This window comes from Leishmania mexicana, chromosome 26, assembly GCF_000234665.1.
Source record: "Leishmania mexicana MHOM/GT/2001/U1103 complete genome, chromosome 26".
Lineage (NCBI taxonomy): Eukaryota > Euglenozoa > Kinetoplastea > Trypanosomatida > Trypanosomatidae > Leishmania > Leishmania mexicana.
In genome coordinates, this window is record NC_018330.1 from 273,513 (window position 1) to 286,831 (window position 13,319).

The 13,319-nt window shown below is 58.5% G+C and overlaps 2 protein-coding genes across 2 annotated transcripts; both read right to left on the reverse strand.

Moving 5' to 3' along the window:
• Positions 1 to 2,587: 2,587 nt before the first annotated feature.
• LMXM_26_0980 (putative protein kinase) lies at positions 2,588 to 6,541 on the reverse strand (the record flags this gene model as incomplete). The annotated part of the gene is made up of 1 exon (XM_003876349.1): positions 2,588 to 6,541. The coding sequence occupies one exon, from the start codon at positions 6,539 to 6,541 to the stop codon at positions 2,588 to 2,590; it is 3,954 nt and encodes a 1,317-aa protein (XP_003876398.1).
• A 4,810-nt stretch (positions 6,542 to 11,351) lies between these two features.
• On the reverse strand, positions 11,352 to 13,139 carry LMXM_26_0990 (conserved hypothetical protein; the record flags this gene model as incomplete). The annotated part of the gene is made up of 1 exon (XM_003876350.1): positions 11,352 to 13,139. One exon carries the CDS (start codon positions 13,137 to 13,139, stop codon positions 11,352 to 11,354), a length of 1,788 nt encoding a protein of 595 aa, XP_003876399.1.
• Positions 13,140 to 13,319: the final 180 nt, after the last annotated feature.

Consider the following 13,319-nt stretch of genomic DNA (forward strand, 5'->3'; position numbering starts at 1 on the left):
TGGGTACTGGCCTTCGGTCCGAAATGGAAGAAGCCACCGCCACCGTGTGGCGCAGGCACGTAGATGCATAAGGGTTGTGCACAAGCCTGTGTGTGTGTGCGTATTGCACGCAAGGAGGAGGAGGAGAAGGGGGGACGGAGAGACGGCGGCATTCTCCCTTCTCCATCCCTTCAACCTACATCGAACTACAGAAAGACTTGGGAGCCACCTAGATGCGACATTCGGCGACCACGCTCTCTCAGTTGGTATCGCTCTGCCGTCAGACGGCCGTGCTTGCCACTTCACCAGATACACAGACACCCCCCTTTAGTGGTGGGGGCCCTCGCTTCTGTCGTCCATGCCACCTGTTTGAAGAGGGCCATCGACTTCCACCACGTGTGATGGGCGAAAAACAAACGTGTGCAGCCCGTAGAACACCAACGGTCACAGCCCCGAAGATGAGACAGAGCGCGTGTATCAGGGGGAGGGAAGAGGAGAGGGGGCTGCACCGAAGCGGCCGACAACACAACGCAACACCCACTCTCCTCCGACAGAGATGCACACCTGCTTACAGGCCAAGGCACACACACACACACAAAGACACCGACCGCCGCGTGCGCACGATCATCCGCACCAACGGTGTGCCGCTCCACGAGTGGCAGCGGCACGCCCACGCGTGTGTGAGAGGAGGTGGAAATGACGGGAGGAAACAGACAAGGGCGGGGGAAGGGGGTGGGGGTTGTCAGGAGATGATGGAGAGCGGCGTGGCGTGACAGCGGGCGGAATGTAGGGAGAGGACAGCGCTCAACAAAGAAGGGGGAAAAAACAAAGTGGGTGAGAACAACAACAACGACCACAGCGAGACGCCTATCGAGATCAGATGCGCGCGAGGAGGAGAGGGCAAGCCAACGAGGGAGATGGGAGGGGAAAGAGTCAGAGGGGCGTGGGAGGAACACAGAAAGCGAAGCGGACCAGTGGTGGGGAGCCGTACTCCCACACGCTTAGAGGTGATCTTGTGGTGTCCGTCCTTCATGGTCGATCCCCGATCGAGGTAGAGAAGTGGGTGAAAAGAGGTCTACCCCTCCCACACTAAAAGTGAAAGAATGAAGACGAAAAAAAAGGTTAGTCGGCCAACGAGGCGGTGGTTGCCTGTGCCGATGCGGATAACTATAAACTATATATATATATACATACATACATACATGTGTGTGTGGGGAGGGGGGATTTCAGTGGGACTGGTGAGAGGTCCCTTACGTCTGTCCCCTGAGGTCGCGCATACCACGCACGCGAAACGCACGCGTACACAAAAGAAACACGCATGCGCACAAAAACACGGAACCGAAAGAAGCTCCCGGGGAAACAGACAACCAAAATAGGGGGAAATAACCGAAAAGACGCGCACACGGTTGGGATCACCCGAGTCAGCAGTGATGGAGCGCCGCCCATACACGCCTGCAGCAACGTGCCGCTCTCACGCTGTCAAGTACACATGACCGCAGAGATACACGCACAGACTACCCACGACAAGAGAGGGAGACTGGAGAGAAACAAGGGGGAGGGGAGGGAGGCGTCCAGAAGTTGGGGAACATCCTTGAAGAGGAAATAGAAAGACCACAGACAGCCGAGAAGGTCGTCGGTGAGGGGAAGAATGCGTGAGACGGAGGCAATGATGCGGCTGAAGGTGTGGAGGGGGGAGGGGACAAAGGTGAGGTAAGGGGAAGACAAGGGAACAGATTCAATGACAGGGAAGAGCGGTAGCCGCCAACGGATGACAACGTCAACGATGGTAGTGACCCTACCACTAACAACCGCACCGACAAGAGAGAGAGCAAAGGGCAACAGCAGATAACACAGACGCACACATACAGAGAGAGAGACCCCATTTGAAGACAGAGGGCAGTGCTAGTAGAGAGCATGGAGGGGAAGGGGTTGGGGGGTCATTGAGAACCACGAGCCACTGCATCGACAAGAACAGCAGAACTACAAGAGGCAGCAACGCACACATGGAAAGAAAAAAAAACGAAAGAGCGGCTGCATGGCACACACCGTCAGACGCAGCGGCAGCAGCAGCAGCCACCAATCGTCCAGATCATCATCCTGTCGATCCTAAACCGATTCACTCGCCTTCCGCGGAAGAAAAGCGAAGACGAGAGAAGAGGGGGAAGGAAATGGAGAGGGCGGAGCAGGGTTTAAGGGGTGGGGGTAGAGGAACGAGAGCAAAGGCACTCAAAAGGCTGAAGCAACGACGGAGATGGGGGACGAAACGGGGGCTATGTGATCCGCGTCCACATACCGGGAAGGGGGGAGGGAGGAGGGATGGGGAAACATGAAAGAAGAGAAAAAGAAACGGAAGAAGGGCGAAGAGGAGGCCCACTCTGGGGCCCCCTCCACCCCACACACACAGACACACACCAGCACAGAGGGGGGAGGGGAGGGTAGAATGGACCATAGCGCAGCCACTCCTCCTGGGCGGCAAGCGAAGCTACGCATATGGCCATCCGCCGCAACCACATCAGACAGCCATGCATCACCAACGCACCTAGATACAGCATCACGCTAAAACAAGTACAGCTCAACGTATAGCAATGTGTCACAAGTAAGCTCTCCTCTAGCACGACGACGTCTTCTCCTTGGGCGCGACACCAACGCCGCGGAGCCACTGATGGCTGAGCAGCTTCTTCGCTGAGGGTCGCTTCTTGGGGTCGTACGAGTGCAGGCATGAAAAGATGAAGTTGGCCGCCAGTTGCGCCTCGCGGAAGCCGAGGTACGACTCCAGCTCCATCTCCAAGTTTCGGTGCGGGTAGGAGTGGTAGCGCGAGGCGTAGATGAACTCGCCGTTTCGGTCCACGAAGCGGTGCAGGTACTCCGGCGGTGGGCGAAACCCGCTCTTTGGCACCGGAGTCCCTTGAATGATTGCGTCGTAGTAGTCGTTGTTCTGCACGCGAATGCTTGTGATCTCGGACGGCAGTGGGCCGAGGATCTGCATCATCATGGCAAGATGCTCAATATCCATATCACGCGGTTCGCGCGTCTTCCTCTTCGGATCCATCAGGAAGCTCCCGGTGATGAGCTCAAATGTCATGCACCCCACGCTCCACACGTCCGTCGCGCAGGTGAAGTCAAGCCCCAGCAGCACCTCCGGTGCGCGGTACTCGCGAGTCTGGATGAGCGTACCGCGATGGTTATCCACGACGCCAGACCGCGTGACCGGGAAGTTCTTCTTGCAACGCATGAGCGGTGCCAGCAGGGAGGTGTCAATGTTGCTGCACGCAGACGTCCAGAGCTGCGCAGACCCCGGCGGCTCCAGCAGCGCCGACAAGCCGAAGTCGGCAAGATACACCAGGTGGTCCGTCGACTGCTGCGCCATGGACTTCTTGAAGTCCTCGAGGCTGATCATGTGGCTCCGCTCCTGGTTGTAACTACAGAACTTCTCCATCGAGCTCACCAGCTTCGAGTCCACCGCCGAGCACAGCACGTTCTCCGGCTTGATGTCGGTGTGCACGACATTCAGCTCGCTCAGTTCGTGTAGCGAGATGAGCACCGAGAGGACAATCTCCTTAATCATGCGCAGGTCCTCGGCGTTGCGTCGACCGCGGTTCACCTTCATGCGTTCGATGATGGAAAGAAGGTTGGGCCCACAGAGGGGAAGGACCATGCAAGTGTGCATGCCGAACTCTCCCCGCACGTCGAAGCAGTCAATGATGTTCGTGATGGCGGCATACCGTGGGAGACGCGACTCTAGATAGCGCAGCAGACTCACCTCGTAGCGCGTTGCCTCCTGAACGCTGGAGCGACACTTGGCGACTTTGACGGCGACGAAGGCCTGCGACAGGCCGCGACCCAGGGTGGAGTGTTTTGTGTCGTAGCCCAGCCATACCGTGCTGAACTCGCCCCAGCCCAGCTTTTGAATCAGCACGTACCGCGAGTGAACGATGCGGCCCGGCGTCACGGTGAGATAGCCGCCTTCCTTGTACGCGTTCTTGTCCTCCTCGAAGCGGTCGCGCCACTGGTCAATGTAGCGCTGCATTTGAGCGCGGCTGGAAACAAAGGAGTAACTCGCTAACGCCGGTGGCGCCCTCAGCACATCGCTGGTAGCTGAGCTCGTCGATGCAGTGCTAATACTCGTTTGCCAACGCATGTGAGCGCCACGCGCGCCGGCTGTGACGCTCATGTCCATGGAGGAGACAGAGGCACTCGACGCGGTGGCGACGACTTTTCTGGAGAAGGAGATGCCGCCGGCAAAGGTGGCGGCGAGCTTCTCGCGCTGTCCTCTCTCACGGGAAGCCATGTTGCGTGCACCGACACTTCCGGCGCGTATTAAGGTGCGCACCCTCTCCAGGCGGCCAGCGCCGCTAGCTGCAACACCGGCGGCACCACCCTTGGGTGCCGTCGTGGTCGTGGCGTTGATCGACCTGGAAAGCGACGCTGAGGACGACAGCTGTGCGCGGCTGTTAGAGCTGCTTCGCGTAGCAGTGGTGGCGGCGCTGGAGCTGCAGCGGGCCTCGTCTTCCTGCACCGCGACTGGCAGCACTGTGTCGGCCGTCAGCGTCAGCGCCTGCGACGGTCGCTCCGGCTTGCGCGCCGCGTCGATGGAGACAGTGGAAGACGACGCAGCTGTCTTTCGCACCCGTGCAGCCATCAGGGTCGTCGGCGCCACAGACTTCATGGGCTGCTGAGGCTGCACTGAGCTCCGCTGCTGCTGCTGCTGCTGCTCCGCCTCGACAGCGTCGTCATCACTCTCCGCTAACAGGGGTGAAAGCGGTGTGAAAAAAGTCCCGCGCTGGGAAGCGATCGTGGTCGTATGCACCGGTGTCTGGGAATCCGCACGTGGCGAGTAGCCTGGAGTCGTGGTCGCGGTGGTAGTCGTGGCATCACGGCTATTACTTAGCGTGGTGTGCAAGGTCGAGTAGCTGCTGTCGGTCTGGCCCGCACTGTGGGCCATGCGCAAAATGGTTGTGCCCGAGTGTGCCGTGAGTTCGCTGCAGGGACTGCTGCCATTTAGCTGTGCGACGGCGGTGGCCGTCGCCGCTGTCGAGGATAATGACGCCGCGGCTGCCGTTGGATCGGCGTGGTTGACGGACGTGACAGGCATGTGGTTGTTGCTGGGAAGTGAGGAGACGGGAACGCGTACACTGATCGTTGCCGGTGCCCTCGAAGACGTCCTCACCGGTGTGCGCGTCTTTGCCACGGCACTCGCGCCGACAGTGGTAGCGCCGGCCGACATGGACGGTGTCGCCTTCGAGCCGCTCGCATCGGTGCGGCTGTAGGAGAGGTCGATGACGCCAAACATCGCAGGTGACTTTAGCACCTGCGGCGATGAGGACGTGGGTGCCGGTGGGTGCCGTGGCCGCGGCTGCTGATGCGGAGTCCCGGCCGACTGCGAGTCGATGAAAACTTTCTCGGGCGATTGGTGTTGGACGAACGCGCGCTGCCGCGGCGACGACGTCTGCGAGCCGGGAGCTTCACTGACGCAGTCAGTTGCTGCGCCACCCGGTACACCATCATCGGCTCGGAGAGGCGTAGTGGTGGTTAGAGACGTCTTCAGCGGTATCACCGGCGTCGACTCGCGCGCCAGCGATATAGCGACTTTCTGACGGAGGTGGGAAGATGGGGTTGCGCCTCGGCTGAAGGGTGACGACGCGAATGCATCGTGGGGCCAGCTTATGGAAGACGGCGAGGAGTGCCGGTGGGACACCGAAGCAGCAGTTGTGGGTAGCCGCTCCTCAAGCGAACTGTTGAGCGCCGGTGAGTTGTTATCACCGGGCTGCCGTGGGACAATCGTGTCCGCTTCAGCATCGCCCGTAAGGACACTACCCCGGCTAGCACCTCCTGCCGCTGCGGAAGAGTTGGCGCCGACAGGAGCTGTGCCGTTCCCAGACACATAGCGCTGCAGTGTCGATTGCTGCTGCTTTTCCTGCTCCTGAGAGGTCAGCCCATCCAAGGCGCGCTGATATGGTGAGGCGCCCCTCACTCGGGCGGTGCCGGTGCCTCGAGAGTGCGATGGCAACAAAGAGGTCAGCATCCCAGACTGGGCGAGCTTGTTCGAGTGAGACACCTCTTCCGGCAGCATCACGTGCCCCACGTTGCCGCGGCCCTGCTGCTGCGGAACGCTGGTCATCATGCCTCCGCGGTTAGAGCTCGGGCTCGTCAAGCCGCCGCCGGAGGCACCGTCGAACAATGTCGGCGCGGTTTTCACGTGAGGGGACTCGCTGGAAGCAACCCCGCGCGGCGGCGAGGATGAAACGGCCGTTGCGCTGGAGTTGAACTGCTGCTGGGGGCGGCTCTGCGGGTCTGGCGAGTGGGCCTGCAACGGAGGCAAGTCGCGCGAGGCCATCACCGACGACAGGGAAGGCGATGACGCCGCGCATCGGTTGAACCACGTGGGACAGACAGCGGAGAGATCAGAGTTGCTCTCATACATCCCGGCCTCCGTCATGGCGCTGTTCGGCGATGCCGAGTCGCCAAGTCGACTGTGCGTCGATGCGTGGCTGCGATAAGGGGGTGATGCTCGGTAGTATGGGTTCACGCTTCCGTCGGGCGTGGCAGGGCAGACAGTGTACATGGGTGACGAGCCAGGATTGGAGGAGGACAACGCACGAGGATGCTGCTGCTGTTGTTGATTCTCCGGAGACGACTGAAAACACTGCTGTTTCTGCAGTGGCGTGCGGTGTGGGGAGAGGCAGCGCGGTGACGAGGAAGTGCCGCCGCGCACATCACGATGAGGAGGGTAACGGTGGGCACCACCGCCGTTACCTCCGGGGGCGCAGTCGGGCCCCATTAACGTGCCTTGTCGCCTGTGCCTCGGTGCGTCACAGCCCGCGTACTGTACCAACGATGACGTGTCGCGTATACGTGTGCCAGCCTATAGGGCGATGTCGCTCACAACAACAGCAAGCAAAGCGTGTGCGCGAGACACCGCTAATACGCTGAAGGACGGTGATGATGTGACCCGTGGTCGAAAAAAAAACAGCACTCAACGCACAAAGCAAAGGAGAGAAGCAAACCGTGGTTCCACGTGTGGCGGACGTGCGGATTGATATCGAGCCAACGGCAGACAGCCCGCCAAGCAGAGAATCGGCACACGGGCACACACGCACACGGGCACACACACACACACACACGCACACAGTCACTCAGTCAGCGTGGTCCCAGAAAGAGATGAAAAAAAAAACGAGAAAAAAAAGGCGGCAAGGCGACACAGGAAGGAGAGAGAAAGAGAGCGTGTCTGCACTGGAAGAAATACACCCCAGCGCACACACGCAGAGACAGAGACGGAGATGACGCACAGCGGGAGTCCGGGGAGTCAGAGAGGGGGAGGGAAGCGGCGTTTTCTTCTTTTTGGTCGTTGAACAGAACAAAAAAAATTGTAAAGAAAACGGAAGAGGAAGAAACTGTTTTGCACTCAGCGGCCTGCAGGAGGAGGCGGAAGGGGGTGGGAGGTCTGACAGCGTGCCGACTGCGGCGCAGGAGGGGTAGAGCAAGGGAGGGACTGCGGGGAGTGGGGGGACAAGAGCCAAGAATGATAACAAAAACCACAGAAGATAGGACGGGAGGGAACAAAGAGCGAGGCGAAAGCATGAACAATAGCAACAGATGCACGCGCGCAAGATATATATATATATAAATATATATAGGGAGCAATTTAAAAAAGAAATATAAGTTGATGGAGGGGTGAGAGAGCACGGAGGGAAGAGGTCAAGCAGGGAGTACGCAGATGGAGAGACGCACAGGCGCCTCCGCGCACACGTACACTCACAAGAACGTCAGAGAGAGGTAGGTGAATAGAAGACCCCACAGCCGGCAAGGATCCCTCATGAATGGCGCGTCAGTCAGAAAGAGGGGCGAAGGGAGGGAGGCACCGATGATAATGAGGCAGGCGACAAGAAGGAAACGAAACGCCAAGACAGATTCATCAACAGCACACCGAGACGCGGAAAACGAGAATCATAGGCCGCCCTACACATACCGACGCATGCATGCACACACACACACACACTCACATTCATGCATGCATGCACATAGATACAGAGAGATCCGCGCGCACACACACACACAAGCGCCGACAGGGAGAGAGAAAGCGAAAACAGAAAGAACGAGAAGGTGGCCTGGGGAAGAGAGACAGGGATTTAAGGCGCACGTGCCAGATTAGACTGTGTTTTCCTTCTAATGTTGTCTGTTTGGTGTTGTTCTCTTAATGGGGCTGTGCCTGTGTCAGTGTGCGCGACTACGAGGCGAGAAGGGGCCGTGCGAGACAGATACAACAACGACAAGGAGAAGCTTGGGACAGATCAAGTCAGGCACGGGGCAGAGTTGCAGGAGAAGGAAGAAGAGAGCAACAAAAAAAAGCGAAGTGGCGAATCACGTGAGCACACGCACGCACACACACTCACAGAGAGACAGAGACACACAGATACGCCACCAGACACACACACAGTCACACTCGAATCAAGCACACAAGAATCGATGAAGCTGATGCAGGGTGGAGAAGGAAAAACGGAAACACACAAACACCAAAAAGAAGAGGGGAAAGTCGACCTCACCGCGTCACTCCGTCACGCCTGTTTGAACAGCGCTGGCGTCGTAACAGAGGCGGAAAGACACACGCACAAGCGCACAGCGAGAGAGGAAGGGGGAGAGGGGGAGGGGGGCGCAGATCCCAAGCGAGAATGAGAACAACAGCCAACGCAAGAAGAGTCAGATTACGCCAACAAGCTAGGAGATCTCCGTGGATTTGGTGCGTGTGTTTGTGGGGGAGGAAGAAGGGGAAGGGGAAGGGAGGGGGAGAGAGAAGTATGTTGGAGGTGTGGCGCGAATGACCAACAAGAACAACTTCAAAATCACCGCTGACTCAAGACGAAGAGAACACAAGCGCCTTATGGTAGTGGCTGGTGTTGGGAGGGGGAGACGGTATGACGCACGCACGCGCGGAGACACACGGCTCGGAGACTCAAAGGTATGTACAGGAGTGCAAATCGTACACGCAAATAACAAAAAAATGAATGTTTTCGCGGCTACACGGAATACAGCTACAAATCACAAAGGAAACGCACAGGCGGGCGGAGGGAGGAAGAGAGGCGCACTCACGCACGTCCACACCCAACAGAACAAAGGAGGTCTAGCCGAGATGCGGTTGACAAACGGAAGAGAAGATCCCGCTCACACGCAAGAGCACGTGCACACACACATGCACACACAGGCACACGTGCATACGAAGAAAGGATACGCGCACTGGTTGGTGCGTTTGTACGCGCGCGTATTCGAGTAGGTGAAGACCAACACAGCACACAGGAGGGGGGAGGGAAGGAAAGAGGAGAAGGAGGGGAGCTCAGTTGCGGGTTTGGCAGCTTGGGCGTGGACCAAACAACGTAAGCAAGCGAAAGAGAAAACAACAACAAAGAATAAACGCCGGGCAGAGGATGAAGAAGAAAGAGGGGAGGAGGTCGCGCGGAGGAGGCAGAGGGGGAGGGGGAGGAGGAGGGGGGGGGACACAGAGGTCTCCTCTTTCCTATCTCTCTCTCTCTGTGCGTTTGCGCGTGTGCGCTCCTGTTTCTTTCTTCTTGGTGTTTAGTGTCTTCTTGTTGTTCGGCGTCACCGTTGTTGGCGGCGTTATTCTCCTCCCTTCTGTGGTTGTGTAGGCGCACGGTAGCAGTAACAGAAAAACTGCGAGGAGGAGAACGGTAGCCGACGGCGTGGTAATAGTAGATAGAGATGGGGAGATGTGCAGAGAGAATGCAGTGAGGATGCAGTGAGGAAGGGAAGCGTGAAGGAAATGGGGGGGGTGCACACACAGACACACCCACACACACACACACGCACACACACACACACACCAGCTACCGTTCAAACCTGTTCAGCGCCTCCTTTGTGCTGGAGTGGGCAGGCGCCAGTGTCGTCAGGGATGGTTGGGTGGGTAGATGAGTATGCATGCGCAGATCCGCCTGAAGGGAGCTGATGGCGTTGCGTTATTCGCCCTTCCATTTATTTTTCTTTTTTCCAACGTGGCATTCGGGTGTCCGTAGCTTTAGTGTATGCCTGCATCTATGCGTGTATATATACATATATATATATATTATACATACGCGTGTGTGTGCAGCAGCAGCGGTCGACACAGTGATGTAAAGGGGGGGGTAAAGAGGGCCTCTCAGAGCAGCCCACACGACGCTTCTTTCTCTGCAAGCTGGTGACGTGGAGGGTTGGGGGCCTCTTTGTGTTTCTTTTATGCCTCCTTGGCTATGGGTTCTGCTGCTCTGCCGTTTGTTCCGTTCCTGCTGCACATGGTGTTCGTAAGGAACGCAGGCTCCTTCGTTTTTTTTCTTGGTGTAAGAAGCGCGGACACAGCCTCTACTGTGGGAGCCGACCGAAGGACGGTGTGTGCACGTGCAAGGGTACGAGTAGCAGGAGAGATGAGAGAGCGAGGAAGCCTTAAGCGCGTAACGAGAAGTGCGTGCTGGCCTCTATGATCAAGTCCGATGGCAACATGCCGCTGCAAGAAAAAGAAAACGCAAAGAACGCGCCGATCCCCTTCCCTGCCACCTCTGCGAAAGCGGCACAAGACGGTGAACGCAAGAGAGCTGATGAGCGGACGAGGCGGAGAAAAAATGTCCTCGTCATGACAACAGTCACGTCTAGCCGCGCACCTGTGTATTCGCGCTTTACGGTTGTGCTGCCCGCTCCATTGGCCTGTTCGAGGGTAGCCAATACGCAGAGACAATACAATGGCACCGCTCACGCCCGTGAAAAGGGTGGGTAGGTGGGTGGATGCGGGAAAGTGCACACAAGCGCCGCTTGCCACTACCACCACCACCCTTCTCTTACAGAGCGGGTGAAAAAGTCGTCGATGGCTCACTCAGATTGCGCTTTCAAGGCGCTCGCGCACCCCCCCCCCCCGGAAGTCATAAGAATGCGGTCCAACAGGAGAGAAAGTGCGCGCGAGCACGGAAGCACAAAACAGACAGAGAGAGCACCAGCAGCAGCAGGCACGCGGCCGTCATCTGCCAACGTGAAACCCAAAGAGGAAGGAGCCTAAAACGGCGCCAGCGAACAACTGAGGGAAGCAGTGAACGCGAGCGGGAGCGTCGGTGAGAGAGAGGGAGAGAGAGGGAGGCCAAGCCCACAGCAAGCACACACACACACCTCTCTCTCTCACGTACCGTCCTCCACGTCACAAAGTCACGCAGGCGAGGAGGACAAGGGAGGGCGAGACGGAAGCCCCGCACAGACATGAGGAAATCGATGCACAAAGGGAAAAAATGCGAGTTTGTATCATGTCCTACCCCACACACCTCCCCGCGACACAATCGCTCTCACCCACCGGTTCCTCACAGTCACCACACCCTCCTCCCTTTGGCTCGATCTTTCCCTGTGTTGTCAAGTCAGCGCTGCAGCTCAGAGAGAGAGACGCGCTCCAGTCGATTGAGCATCCGCTTCACATCGGCTGCGCGCAGCACCTCACGCGGGCTGAATGGTGGCACTGCCTGCCGTCGCGCGCTGCTGCTGTTACCTGGTGAGCGTTCGTGACGTGAGTGGGACGCCAAGGTGGCAGCGGTAGAGACGGCACTATCGGAGGTCCGCTCATCTAGTCGGTTGCGCCGATCATGGTCGGCGCCGCCCTCGTCGCCACTCATCTCCCCGTAGGCGCCGATCCAGCCGTTGCTGCCGCTGGGTCGCTGCTGCTGAGCGACGGCGGCCGCCTCTGCAGCCGCTGTCATGGTGCTCGCATAAGACTTGAGTGCCTGACTGTAGGAGTCCTGGACGATGCTGTGGGCGATGCTGAGGATGTTGCACACAAACAGAGCCAGGAAGGTGAGGATAAACAATCGAACGAAGAGCATCTGCAGCCAGTGCGGAGATTGATCCATGCGAAGAAAGGTGCTGAGCAGATTGTCACCAAACATGGAGCAGAAAAGCGTCACAACGGCGTTTGGGATGCTCTGGAAGTAGATGCCGCTCATCCCACCAAACACCGCGGTGCCGCACACGGCGTAGCCAATGAGCACTGGCAGTACCCCAACCACGAACACAGAAAGCTGCTGCAGTGATGTGGCGAGCCCGTCGATGAGGACGTACCACGCAGGAAACAGCTTTAGCAGCACGACCACGCGGAAGCTGCTCAGCATGGCGGCAAAGGCAAGCAGCAGGGTGACTGCTTCCTCAAGCGAGTCATTGGTGCGGCGCTTGTGCTGCGCCACCAGGGCTACCGTGGCGAAGGAGAGGACGGCTACGTTAGAAAGGTACCCCATCCAGCGCCAGCCACTCTCCCCTCTCTGTACAGTGCCGAGCGTCGGTGACAGCATCTGCGCCTTCCCCAGTCCCTCCTCCTCGCCGGGAAGAGTGCCGTAATGGTGGTGCCTGGCGTTCACCACCGTCATCTCTTTCACCTGCACACGCAGCCGCGCGCACATGTCTACGAGTGCAAGAAGCCCTACGGCCCAGCACAGCAGCAGTGGTCCCTGCTCTGGCTGACGCCGCGAGACGGACGACAAACGTACGGTCATCGTCACAGCGGCCTTGTGCCCCTCAAAGCCGTAGTCCACCGCAACGTCCCAGGTGGAGGGGGTTGTGGCTGGCCTGTCGCCAGTCCACCGCCGCGAGCGGGCGAAGAGGGAAAAGACCAGCCGCAGCAGCACCACGCGATCGAGCAGGTCGCCGATTGCCGAAACACGACATGGTATGAACGCACCACCGGCAACAGGGTCTGACCGCGGCGTGCAGGATTCGCTTGAGTTGTTCAGGAGCGCCGTGGCGTTCACAAACGGGCCCGTCGGGCTGTGCAGCGTGAGCGCGTAGGTCTTCGTTCCCAGTTGTGCGTAGGACGGTGCACCGTGGTAGCCCAGATGATATTGCAGAAACAGTGTCGGCGGAGCGATCGTGTCGGAGCCGCGTGAACTCGAGTTCGTGTAGTGCATGAACAACCCTCGACTACGCGTGGGCACGGCGTAGTAGCCCCGCACGATGCTCTCCAGTGTTCCAACGAATTCATCTATGGTCTCGATGCGGCGATGAAGGTACGAATGTGTGTGATCGTTGCTCCGGAAGAGATAGGAGGCGAGCGTGTAGCGCGCATCCGCGGTTTCCTTATTACGGATTGTCTGGTACTGAAACGCAAAGACGAGGAGCAAGCCCAAGATGGCCACGTTCACGAGGGAGTGAAGCAAGACCATCGTCCCCTGCCTTGGCTGTCCCTCCCTTTCCCGCTGTTAAATACAACCCCGTGCGTTGGGGGTGTTCCCTGGGGACGTGTGTCTGCCTCCTCCCTCCCCTTTCCATGTGCATCTCTGCGCGGTAAGGCTCTCGCTGCCCTTGCTCGTTGCAGGAAACGAATGAGAGACAGCTAGTAGGCC